At 39.0% G+C, this 13,702-nt stretch overlaps 1 protein-coding gene and 1 non-coding gene across 2 annotated transcripts; one reads left to right on the forward strand and one right to left on the reverse strand.

The window, feature by feature from the left end:
- The first annotated feature begins 8,004 nt into the window (after positions 1-8,004).
- LOC110869917 (early nodulin-20-like) lies at positions 8,005-8,460 on the forward strand. Its single transcript, XM_022119120.1, has one exon. The coding sequence runs from the start codon at positions 8,005-8,007 to the stop codon at positions 8,458-8,460; it is 456 nt and encodes a 151-aa protein (XP_021974812.1).
- A 670-nt stretch (positions 8,461-9,130) lies between these two features.
- Positions 9,131-9,236, reverse strand: LOC118481362. Its single transcript, XR_004865569.1, has one exon. It is a non-coding gene; the product is annotated as a small nucleolar RNA R71 (small nucleolar RNA).
- Between the last annotated feature and the right edge of the window lie 4,466 nt (positions 9,237-13,702).

A 13,702-nucleotide genomic window follows, 5' to 3' on the forward strand; every position in this document is an offset into this window, starting at 1 on the left:
ATAGGCTCAGCTAGACTAGTAGATTTGCGATAACGATACAAACTTAAATGTAAAAGCCTAGTTCTAGTGGGAAACATGGTTGAAAGCATAGTACTTAGTTTTGTCCTTCTTGACTGTGTGCCTACTCGGTAATCGCTGAATGCCAAAAAGCATAAAACTGGTTGAGTTTGTGAACTTTCACAACTTTGCTGAAAAGTCGCTGTGGTTGTGCATTTCATTTTGCAAAAGATTTAAACTTGTTTGATTTTTTTTATTTTGTTTAAGCATCGGACATCCTCTGCGTATACGTGAGTATCGACCTGGATGTTGTTGCCTAAACGTTCTGCTTTATTTTCTTTGGTGTTTCGTTTAAGCTTTGGACCTCCTCTGCGTATACGGAAGTATCGACCTGGTGGTTAAAGCCTAAACAACTTCAACTTGTTTTATTTTTCTTATTTTGTTTAAACATTGGACTTTCTCTGCGTATACGGAAGTATCGACCTGATTGTTAATGTTTAAACATTCTGCTTTGTTTTCGCACAAATCACAGTTGATGAAAGTTTAAAGGCATTACTTGAGTTAGTGTATTGCATGATGAGGGGATATGCTGAGATCGTGGGGTCCATAAGAACTTAGTGCATAATTAATATACCTTAACGTATCGGTAAGCATTTCGAAAGTTTTTAGATTGAGCTTAAGAGGACAATTATATCGTCAATCTACGTGAATCGTTTAGAACTTAAAACGATTAAAAGCTTAACGGTGCTTGTGTTATGTCTCAAAATCTGATATGATCCTCTTGCACAATCTCACAAAAATATGTTTGTCTTGCATTTAAATTTTTGTTTTTGCATTTTGAAAAATCCAAAAAGATTTTCGACAACTGATGGTGAAGAGCTGAGTTTCAAAATCTCAAAGGCTAAACTTGATGAACGTACAGGTTGGTTAATACGTTTGAAATGTTTAAAATGATTCATTAGGTTGAATCAGAAATTGAAATGTTTCAAATTTGTGAATCAGGGTTTAAGTGAAAAATTATCAATGCTTAGTTGGTTCATTAAATTGAATCACAATTATTGAGATTTGAGAGAGAGTGTTAGATTGTGAAGATTTAAAATGCAAAAGTGGTTCATTAACTTGATGACTATAGTTAATGTTAATCAACAGTTTGATCTTCATAATTTTTCTTATATGATTTGCTGATTCATTAAGTTGAATTGCAAATTGTATTAGTTTGTGATAGTGTGGTTAAGTTTTGCAGGTTTCTGATCCTGTTGCTACGAATAGCCAGGAGATACATCAGAACCAGAGAAGAGCTTAAACAGAGAAAGCCAGGAGTTGATTTCAATGGTGATAACGATTTCCAGACAGAGATCCCAGCATGATGATAGGGGGAGTCTGATGAGAGTTAGAGCCAGAGAATGATCCAGGCATATGATTCCAGGAGGAAATTCCTGAAGAAAAGAGTTAATTCCAGGCAGAGTTCCTGAAGAAGACCGAACAAGAGTGAAGAGCTGGAAATGCTTGAAGACTCTCACTAAAGATTCCGTCAACATTCAAGGGGGAGTCTGTTGGTGCAGTTGTCTGTCGACTACATCTTAGTTCGAGTCTTACGGCAGAGCTAATTGTATAGGAATAGGAGAGTGAGAAAGTTTGTATAGAATTAAAGTAATTGGACCGCTCATTAGTCCATTTAGGTTTAGGACCGCTTTTAGTGCATGATGATGGACCGCTTATGTGGTCATCATAGTGAACCGCTTATATGGTAGTCATGTGGATCGCTCATATGGACATGTCCATATGAGCGGCCCATAACTTCTATATAAGTGGTCCTAATGAGCGATCCATATAGTTCCAGAGTACGTATGTGTGTGTAAAAAGGCGAAGCTCTGTCCGTTTGTCTCCACATTCTTGTAACTTGTTAGCGGATCAATAAAGGAGACAGTTAAATAGTGAAATCAAGCTTTACAAAGACTAATTCAATGAATTCCGCCTCTGAACTAGTCTAAGTGCTCTTCTGATCGACTCATCGGGTCAGCAAACGATCCTACAATTTTAACAATTTCAAACACTTTCAAATCATCCTAATTAAACATGAAAGATGCCGATTCCTGATTCACGATTACCAACTCGGGATCTCCGGCATAGTCCTTCGTTTTACTCAAACATAATATCCACCCAAGCCTCACCAGCCTTGGGTGATTTTGGAACACATCTGTCCCACCAACATTTTGATTTATAAAATTCTTTAGCACCTTTTACCTGCTTATCAACCATTTTCCCAAAAATATGTTTGACTTTCCCATTGAAAGCCTTCTCAACATCAAATTCTCCTTTATCAGCGAAGAATTGATTTGAGATGTCAACCTTTCCAATTTTCTTCATCAAATTTTCCTTTGACAATGACGGAAAATTCTCATTGTTCACCACTGGAACGAAATTCACAATCTTTTTGTCAACTAATGACTCCTCTGATTTTATGGAATCAAATTCATTGTCAGAATTACTCTCAGATTTAACAACCCATTTTTGTTTACTTAAATCACCTCTTCTTTTGTAAAACCTTTTTGAACTTTCTCCTTCCTCAGAAGTAGAATTTTCAAACTTTTTAACAAATTTTACAGATTGTTCTTTCTTATCAACACAAGTTTTTCTCAAAACAGAGTTAGAAGAAACTCCCTGTTTTTGGTAGTTGGACTTGGGGCAATTCCACGCTATGTGTCCAACTTCTTGGCATTTGAAACAGGTTCTTCTGTCAATTCTTTGAGCAGATTTTCTCACATTCTTCTTCACTTCAGCAAGAAACTCTTGATTCGACTGTTTCCAGAAAGGTTTCTTCTGCTCATCTTCAGAACTCCCACCTGAAATAAATTTTGTTTTTGGTTTATAAGTTTTCTGATTTTTATAATTTTCTTGTGAAATAATACCAAGACCTTTCTTTTTGAGATTACCATTATGGTTTGGTTTCTTTTGGAAATTATAACCACAACCGTAACCCATTTTCTTGTTTACTCTTTGTTGAATCCTTGAAGTGTAAGGTTTAGGTTTTGCAGAAAGATTTAAATCTTTTATTTCAGAAATATTAATTTCTGATAATTTGAAAACCTTTTTGATCATTTCAATTTTAACACTTCTTATTGGGAATTCCTCATCAGAATATAATTTGTCTGAATCATTCAACGTATATGCTACTTTGACTGATTCGTCATTCAAATTAGATTTTGATAACAGAAATTCTTTATTGTAAACCCTCTTAACCAGCGAACTCGGACTTTTCTCAGACAAACTCGAACTATCTGACTTAGACTCCGACTTTGACTCTTCATCCATATCCAACACCTGATCGACAACTCTCTTAACTAACTCGGACTCATGATCAGTGTCAGACGCTGTGAATGTAACATCAATATTGTCTGGTAATTCATCAGTGATTTCAGACTTTAATTTGATGTTTAGAGCCTTGTCTACTTGTTCCTCATTTGGCTTCCTGGGGGAATAACTCTCAAAGATAGGAGGCGGACACCTGTTATACTTGACACTTTGTGGCTTACCAGTATCCTCTTCCTTGTCTTTCTTCTTCTTGAAAGCTTCAAGACCTGCAACAGTAGGATAAACACGATCAATCAGATAATCACAAGTAGTATAACTCAAAAGTAATCGGTTAATCCTTTCGCTCTCAATCTTTCCAAGTTCCAGCTCCTTCTTCAGTTTAGCACAATCTTCAATGTAATCATTTATGACGCTTTGCTTTGTCATCAAAGTTGCGCCCATCTTGTCATTTGCTTTTTCAAATTCTGCATTTGTTCTTTTCAAACTGTCAACTGTCCTGTTCAATACATCGTATGACTCTTTCACATACTTAACATCAGACAGTAGATCTTCCTTTATTTTCTCTAACACAGCAATCTTCTTATCTTTTCCTTCACAATCTTTACAAGATTCTAAACATTTATCACAAGGCTTTGTAACTTCAACTGCCTTTTCAACTATCTTTTCAACTTCGACAAGTTTTTCAACTAACTTTTCAACTTCAACGATCTTTTCAACCTTGACAATTTTCTCTATTTCAACAATCTTTTCAACAATTTTCTCAACTTCCACAAGTTTTTCAACTTCAACAATTTTCTCCACCACTTTTTCCACTTCAACAATCTTTTCAGTTGCATTTTTAGTAACTGCTTCAGCTTTTGTTTCTCCAGCTTCTATCTTTTCAGCAACTTGCATTTTTGCTGCTTCCAGCTCTTTCCTCAATCTTGCCAACTTTTTCTGATAAAGCATCTCCATTTTATCTGCAAAAAAACAAATTAAAACTAGTCAGATCAATGCCTTTTCTAGCTTTGTTGAGATGTTCTTCTTCATCATCGGTATCCACATCACTTCCAAGATCAGGAAATATTGGGATTCTTTTCTCACTAGCCTCTTCACCTAGTATTATAGCAACAAAGCCTGAATCAGGTGGAATGTATTTATCCCAACTAAAACCCTCTGCAACTTTTCATCATCTTAATGAATCAGTAAAGCCTTTTTCTTTCCATCGTCAGTAGCATGAGCATGTGAAATTTGAGGTTGTTGAGTAGTCTGATGGAAAATTGATTTCTGATAATAATTGTTTCTGTCTTGATTCCCGGTTGCTTCTTTACTTTTGCACTCTCGTTTAAAATGACCTTTTCCTTTGCAACAGAAACAGGTAACTTTTGATTTATCAAATCCCAACGGAGAGGTAGCCATTCCTCGAAATTCATCTCTACCAGTAATTTCTTGAAACTTTTTAGCTCTCCTCCAAGCACTCGCTAAACACCATTTAATATCCATCACTTCAAGTTCTTCAGCATCAATTTGGTCGTAATCTTCTTTGGTAAGCATCAGATTGCCAATCTTCCCACCAATTAAATTTTCATAAGATTCTAACATAGTAACCAATGATGCCATATGCTGCTTGGCAACTTCCGGAGACAAATTCTGACCATTTTGAATGTTCAAAGTAACATTGCACTGAAGATGTGTTGAATTTTGTCGTTGAGAATTTGATAAGGTGCTGTTTGGATCAAAACTTGAGAATGATGACGAATATCCACTACTTTGATTTGCATTACCACTGTTTGATCCAGATGAACTGTCAGCGCTAAAACCAGTCTGAATCTTTGGACTAGGACTGGGAGTGGCCTCAAACTTATTCCCTCTGTAATACAGACTCACATCTTGTTTGGCATTTGGATTTGTCATGATAGCAGTCCTTTGAATATCCAGCTCCTGTTCTTCAATCTTCTGAATAAACTGTGCCAAGTTCATACTCTGAGTTTTCCTCAAGAGTTTCACAATCATCAGATAAGTTCCCCATTTTTGTTGAGGTAATGCCTCTGCTAACTTATCAACCCACTCATCATCATCTTTCTGAATATCCAATCTTTTCATTTCTAGAACCAGATGACAATATCTATCTATTGTTTCCTTCGTGGTTTCATGATCAAATGCAGTAAATATATCAAACGACTTCTTCAATAATGCCTTTTTGTTTTTGATCATATCAGCACTCCCTCGGAATTTCTGAAGTAAAGCTTCCCAGATTGATCTAGCAGTTCCATTATGTTGAAGTAAGACAAAGATGTCTTCTTTAACAGCTTGCTGTAAAATGCTGATCATCATCTTTTCACTAGTGTATTTCAACTTATCAGCTTCAGTAAAATCATCAAACCCCTTTTCCAACCCACGTTCATTCTTTGGTTTCTCGTAATCTTTCTGTAACGAACACCAGGCATCGAATCTGTAAGCCTGTACCCAATTCTCAAAACGGTTTTTCCAACCCTGAAAATCTTCGATATACATCAATTTTGGCGGTTTCTGATGAGTACCCGTCTCATTCTCACTGTATACGGTCTCAGCAGCAGTAACAGGTGCAACCGGTGTTGCAAAAGCATTGTAAAACTCTTCGGCCATATTTTGACAATACGTTTTTCAATATCAGTGACAAATAAGTGAAAATTAGTGTTTGTGCACAATAAGCGAAACCCAGATAGTCCACAAAAGCGAAACCACAAATATGCCTTTGAAGCGAAACCTCTAGGTTCAAATAAGCGGAACCTTGCACACTTGAAGCGGAAATACTGATGTACAAGCGAAACTATACTTGTTCTTTCAAGCAAAACAATCTTGTCCTTTCAAGCGAGACCTACAAGCAAAACTCCTTAGAAGCGGAACTGTTCAAGCGGAACCCTTCAAGCGGAACATCACTTCTGATGACACAAAAGTGGAACTATATGACCTTTGAAGCGAAACTACTAAGTGATTTGAAGCGGAACCTCTGATAATTGACTGAATAAGCGGAACTATGATGCAATTTGGAGCGGAACTATCAAATCTGTCCCTTGAAGCGGAACCTTTCAAGCGAAATTATCAAGTATCCCTTGAAGCGAAACCTGGTCTGAAGTTCATTTGGTCCATTTTTAGGATGACTTTTAAGCTCAAACTTTCAGGGATTAGACTAAGATCAATTATCTACAAACTGTGAAATTTTGAGCAGATTCCAAACGTAAAATCTCGTTCTGATGAAGAAAAAAGGTGTAGAAGTAAGAATATTCGATGAATTCCAGCTATTCTCTGCAGAACTCCTCCTCCTGAAGCTCTGATACCACTTGTAGGATCGTGTCTCGACCCGAACGAGTCGTTCAGAGGAGTTTCATCAATTACAGGTGCGGAAAACAAGTAATCAACATAGAAACAACTAGTAAATCACTTTAAACACCTTTCTCTACTGAATAATGACAGTTTACAATCAAATCTCGATCCGACAGCACTTCGGTACGAGTTACAAGGTCTGGTTCTTGGTTTCGCTTGAGGGACTGCTATATATAGGCTGAAGGTTTCGCTTATAGGTGCATGTACACATGAGCGAAACCTCATGTGTACATACAAGCGAAATCCCTAGCTTGACACACAAGCGGAACCTCATGTGCATTCAAGCGAAACTAGCTATCTAAACACATATACTCTTCAGTTTTCTTGAAAAACGCACCCTGATCTAACACTCTAAGTCTAAGACTCGATACAAGACGAAGTCGACAGATGCATGCACTAACAGAATCCATATGAACATTGAACTAATTGTGAAGATGATTGTCAAAGCTATGAGTGGCTAAACACTTTGTGGTCATCTTTAGTTGAAGGTTTATTTGAGACAATTGTGCTTTGATTTCGTATTTCTAGAATGGTAAACTTAATTTATGTTTTGTTTATCATGGTGTGTTCTTATTTGCTTGTAAATTGTTGATTCTTATGATTATTCTATTTTGAAACCACACGTTCTTGGTGCCGTTGGCAATCGAGATATCATGGGTAAAATTAGGATTGGGTAAGGGTTAATTGGTCGTCGGGTAACAACCTCACGTTCTAGGAATCTGAGTACTTAGTTCCCTTTTATCACAACAAGTAATTAGACATGAACTATGTCTATGTAGTTCTTTCTAGTGAATGATAGCACAAACGTTGAAGCAAACCGGAAACTAAAGATGGTCATTCGTCTCTAATTTGTTTACAACCAACATTTTCATTTTTGCAATTACATTAGTAATCTTAGTTTTAAAATCAATTTGATCAATCCAACTCTTGAAATTTACTTTACTTGCATTTAGTTTAATTCTAGTTAACTTAGAGAAACACTTCAAATAACACATATTCCACAAACTCCCTGTGTTCGATACCCACTTGCCACTATCTATTTAGTAGTAATTGGATTAAATTTGATTGTGACCACGACATCACATCAAATTTTGGCGCCGTTGCCAGGGAGTAGTGCGCAACGTGTGTTATTTTCAATCTTTTTAGGTTTGTTATTTTTCTGGTTTACGCTGGGTGTGTTAGTGTGCAGGTATTTACAGGTGCATGCATACTAGAAGCTCTCACAAGCTATCACCATTGGCATTTGATCCGGAAATTGAGCGAAGTTTAACTTGAAACAGAATTTTGTTAAGGGAAAACAGAATCAGAGGATCACCAACAACACCAACTACCCCAATTACACCACTTAGATACATGGATCCACCGCCACCACCACCACCACCACCCACTACGGGTGAATTTATACCACCTTTTATACCATCATCCACTCAACCTTTACCAAATACTGCCATACCAAACACCACTACCGATCCTACTCCACCTCATGATGTTACACCAACCAACACTACACAACCCATTGCCACCCAAGATGAACCTACACTCACTTATAACCCTTCTACTACAATTCCACCATTCACCCATTTCTTCCCGGGCACGGGTCAGTCATCTTCAACCTATTCAATACCACTAAACTCAACCATTGTCCATGCTACTTCTACATTTAGACCATCGAACCAGTCGGGTTTTCAATATTCAACTCTTCCATTTGGGCAATCTTCGGGTATAGGAGGATATGGATATGATGAAGGGTATGAAGATTTTGAGGGTTATGATGAAGATGGGTATGCATATGGGGGTGATGGAGATTAAGGGGAATTTGCTTATATACAAGGCCAAACTCAAGGAGTGCCAAGTGTTGGTGGAATTCCACAACAACAACTTATACCACAACATATTCGGCCAAGGCCACAAGGGCCACAAGTGCAACGTCCTATACCATTGCAACAAGTTCGTCCGCAAAATGCACAACCACAATTCCAAAGGCCAATTCAACACCCACCGATGCCACAACATCAATTTCAACCACATGTACCTCAAGGGCCTATACAAAGACCAATGGGTCCTATTCGTCCAAGGGGTCGGTTGGGTGTACCAAGAAGACATCTTAGAGAACATGCGAGGGGCATTGAAGTGCATTTTAGGCCGGTAATCACTCACAATCCTTCACCGGTAGTTATTCCGCACAATAATCAAGGGAGGACATTTGAGGTGAGAACCAATTCACTGCAAAGCTTACCAAAGTGTAAAAGTTTAGTAACAGAGGAGCCTTATTTTCATTTGGAGGCTTATGACTCAATTTGCAACACTCTTGGGAGTCAAGGTTTTTCGGCCGATGATGTCAAATTGGTATTATTCCAATTTTCTTTGGAAGACAAGGCAAAGAAGTGGTTTTACACTTTACCTTCAACATCTATCTATACATGGGCGGAGAGGCAACATATATTTTTAGATGAATTTTACACCGCTCAAAAGACCAATGATGCTAGGAAGGGGTTGAGGAGTTTTCAACAACAACAAGGTGAAATGTTTCATGAGGCCTTTGAGCGTTTCAACATGATAATCAAGAATTGCCCTCATCATGGGATTGAACTTTGGGAATTGATGAATGCTTTCCACGAGGGGTTAAGTGCTGAAGATGCTCGCGATTTAATGTCCATCACAAATGGTACTTTTGGTATGAACTACGAGCATGACGATTGGGAGTTTTTGGAGCAAATGGCAATTACATCAAAACGAAAAGCTCAAGCATCAAGGAGAGCACGACCGGCCATTACCCGAACTCAAGTGCATGCGGTAGACGATGGTAATGTTCAAAACTCTAACCAAATTTATGATGTTTGTGCTATTTGCAATGAGATAGGACATGCGGCTGAAAATTGCCAAGGAGGTGAAGGGCAATATGAAGAGGTTCATGTTATGCATGGTCAAGGAGGGGGTGGTAGAAACTACAATATGAATTCTAACACTTACCACCCCGGGTTGAGAAACCACCCAAATTTTCGGTATGGGAACCCCTCAAATCAAGCAAACCCGAATTTTCAAGGAAGTCAAGGTAACTTTTGTTCGCGCCAACCTTACAACAATCAAAGTGGATATCGAGGTGGGAACAATCTAGGGTACCAAAGGCAATATCAACGGGTCAAGAACAAGGGGGGTCTTCGGGTGGAAATGAGATGATGGAATGTTAAAGAGCATGTAAGCGGAGATGCAAAAGATAAATCAAATGGATAATGCGTGCATACAAAAGGATGAAGCCCGTGACAAAGCAATTCAAACTTTAACCACCCAAATGGGGCAACTCGCAACCGAAGTGGCGGACTTGAAGAAAAATAAAGGTCAATTACCAAGCGACACCAAGGTAAACCCGTCTCATAATACTTCTAGAGGTAACAATGTTAATATTCATCATGTAAGTGTTTTGAGAAGTGGGAACGAGTACAAAACCAATCGTTTACCGAATTTGGTTGATGGGGTGGTTGAAGACATAACGGGTCAAGAGAGTGAGGAAGAAAATGAACCAACTAACAATTCTTCTAAAAAACCCAATTTTGAAAAACCCAAAAATAATAAAGAAAAAGAAAATAAAAATGAGGATGGGGGATCTAGTCAAGTACCATTTCCCTCGGCTTTATTAGATCCGGGTAGGAAAAATTTTATTTCAAAACGGGGTCCTCAAAAGGAATAAATGTGGGAGGTGTTTAAACAAGTTAAAATTAATCTTCCTCTACTTGAAGCAATCAAACAGGTACCCGCTTACGCCAAGTTTTTAAAAGAATTGTGTACCCAAAAGAGGCAACAAAAAGTGCCTAAATTGGTTGACTTGACGGAGCGGGTAAGCACGGTTTTGAAAGGAGATCTTCATCCTAAGCTACAAGATCTGGGAACGCCTCTTATTAACATTCAAGTGGAAATTTTCAAACTGCAAGGGCGTTACTAGATCTTGGAGCCGGAGTAAGTATCTTACCGGGGGGGTTATATGACCAATACGACTTTGGTCCATTGAAACGGGTCGAGACAATGGTGGTATTAGCCTATTTGTCTCATAAACTTCCTCGGGGTATTGTGCGGGATGTGATAGTTAAAGTTGATGAATTTTATTATCCCGTGGATTTTCTTGTGTTAGATTACTCATCCGCGGACCCAATTCAACAACAAAATGTTATTTTGGGTCGGCCGTTTTTGAACACCGCACACGGCGTTATTGACTATCGATATGGTACGGTTGACATGACATTCGGTAATAGGAAAATGAGATTAAATGTTTTTACTAACGATGCTAATGTTTTTGGTGATGAGTGTTTTCTAGCAGATTTCATAGATGGATACGACCCGAAGGAGTATGAAGAAGAGATATTGGAGTCGTGTGTTTGTGATGTGTCTTTGCAGGTTCATGCATGTGCGTTGGAAAAGGAAGAGAAGGAGCAAGAGGCTCTTGCGGTGAAAGAAGGAAGACCGCCATGGACCCACCAAACGGAGACTTTACCGGTGGGAATTGATTCGGGTACAAAACCTTCATTGGAGTGTCCACCAAATGTGGAATTGAAAGAGCTACCGAAACATCTAAAATATGCATTCTTGGGGGAGAATGACACCTTACCGGTGATCATTGCTTCTAATTTGGCGGTAGCTCAAGAAGAAGAATTGTTGCGGGTTTTGAAGGCTAACAAGGCGGCAATTGGATGGACGATAGCCGACTTGAAAGGCATTAGTCCATCCATTGTAATGCACAAAATCATTACAAGTGAAGATGCTAAGCCAACCCGTGAAACACAAAGAAGGTTGAACCCGAACTTGAGAGAAGTGGTCAAGAAAGAAGTGATCAAGTGGTTGGATGCGGGGATCATTTATCCCATTTCGGACAGTGCATGGGTATGTCCGACTCAGGTAGCGCCTATAAAGGCCGGTATTCAGGTAATTAAGGATGAACAAGGCGAGCAAATTGCCACCCGACCGGTCACCGGGTGGCGAGTTTGCATTGATTATAGAAAACTAAACGACGCTACCTCCAAAGACCATTTCCCGTTACCCTTCATTGACCAAATAATTGAAAAACTTTCTGGTCAAAAATACTATTGTTTTTTGGATGGGTATTTGGGTTATAACCAAATTGCTATTCACCCAGATGACCAACACAAAACCACGTTTACATGTCCATATGGTACATTTGCTTTTAGGCGAATGCCATTTGGACTATGTAACGCCCCGGCTACATTCCAAAGATGTATGATGAGTATATTTCGGACATGGTCGGGGAATCTCTTGAAGTGTTTATGGATGATTTTTCCATCTTTGGACCAAGTTTCGATTCTTGTCTTGACGAATTAGAAAAAAGTTTTAAAAAGGTGTGTTGAGACAAACTTGGTGCTAAGTTGGGAAAAGAGCCATTTTATGGTTCAAGAGGGCATTGTGTTGGGACTTGTGATATCGAACCGGGGGAATGGACGTAGACAAAGCAAAGATTTGGGTAATTTCATCTCTACCCCCACCAAAGAATGTAAAGGGGGCGTGGTCATTTTTGGGACACGCGAGGTTCTATAGAAGATTCATTAAAGGTTTTAGTATAATTACAAAACATTTATGTAATTCATTATTGAAAGATGTTCCATTTGATTTTACTGACGAATGTTTGCAAGCGTTTCGTGTGTTGAAGGAACAGTTGGTGAAGGCTCCTATCTTGCAACCACCGGATTGGTCGAAGCCGTTTGAGATTATGTGTGATGCTAGCGACACGACTATTGGAGCGGTTTTGGGTCAAAGAGTTGATAAGAAGCCGGTGGTAATTTACTGTGCAAGTAAAACTTTGTCCGATGCGCAACTGAATTACACCACAACCGAGAAAGAATTATTAGCGGTGGTGTATGCCTTGGACAAGTTTAGATCTTACATTTGGGGGAGCAAGGTGATCGTGTATTCGGATCATAGCGTAGTCCGATATTTAATGGAAAAGAAGACGCAAAGCCCCTGTTGATTCGTTGGGTGCTTTTGTTGCAAGAGTTCGATCTAGAGATTCGGGACAAAAAGGGGTGTGAAAATGTTGTTGCGGATCATTTGTCCCGGATCCCATTGGAAGGTGTTGATGACCCGAGCGAGATTAATGAACGGTTTCCCGATGAACAATTTTTGGCCGTTTATACTTTCGTTGCACCTTGGTATGCCCACTACGTGAATTATTTGGCCAAGGGTGCAATTCCGAATCATTGGACGAAGAAGAGACGACAACAATTTTTAAGTCAAGTAAAACAATATATTTGGGATGAACCGGATTTGTTTAAAATCGGACCCGATCAAGTGATAAGAAGGTGTGTTCCTGAAACTGAAGTACTAGAGATTTTGACCCATGCTCATTCGTCGGCATGTGGAGGGCATTTTAGTAGGAATAAGACGGGTTACCGGGTGTTGTCATGTGGGTTTTATTGGCCCACAATTTTCAAGGATTCTTGTGAGTTTGCCAGGAATTACATAAATTGTCAAAAAGTTGGAAGCATATCAAAGCGGGATGAAATGCCTTTACAACCAATTTTGGTGGTTGAGGTGTTTGATGTGTGGGGAATAGATTTCATGGGTCCTTTTCCCAATTCGAACAGGTTCTTGTACATATTGGTTGCGGTTGATTATGTTACAAAGTGGATAGAAGCTTTTGCTACAAGGACCAATGACCATTCCGTGGTGTGCAAGTTTGTGCAATCTAACATTTTCGCTCGATTCGGTGTGCCAAGGGTGATAATAAGTGATGGCGGTTCACATTTCAAGAATTTTAATTTTTGGAAATTGCTAAAAAGATATAATGTGAACCATCGAGTGGCTACACCGTACCATCCGCAAACAAGTGGACAATTTGAAGTGTCCAACCGTCAAATTAAAGAGATTCTCATGAAGACGGTAAGAACGGATAGAAAAGATTGGTCAAGAAAACTTGACGATGCGTTGTGGGCATATCGGACGACCTACAAAACTCCAATTGGTACCACCCCTTATCGGATGGTGTATGGGAAGGGGTGCCATTTACCAATGGGGTTAGCACATCAAGCGCATTGGGCCATCAAAACTGTTA

The sequence above is a fragment of the Helianthus annuus genome, chromosome 8 (genome assembly GCF_002127325.2).
Source record: "Helianthus annuus cultivar XRQ/B chromosome 8, HanXRQr2.0-SUNRISE, whole genome shotgun sequence".
NCBI classification, from domain to species: Eukaryota; Viridiplantae; Streptophyta; class Magnoliopsida; order Asterales; family Asteraceae; genus Helianthus; species Helianthus annuus.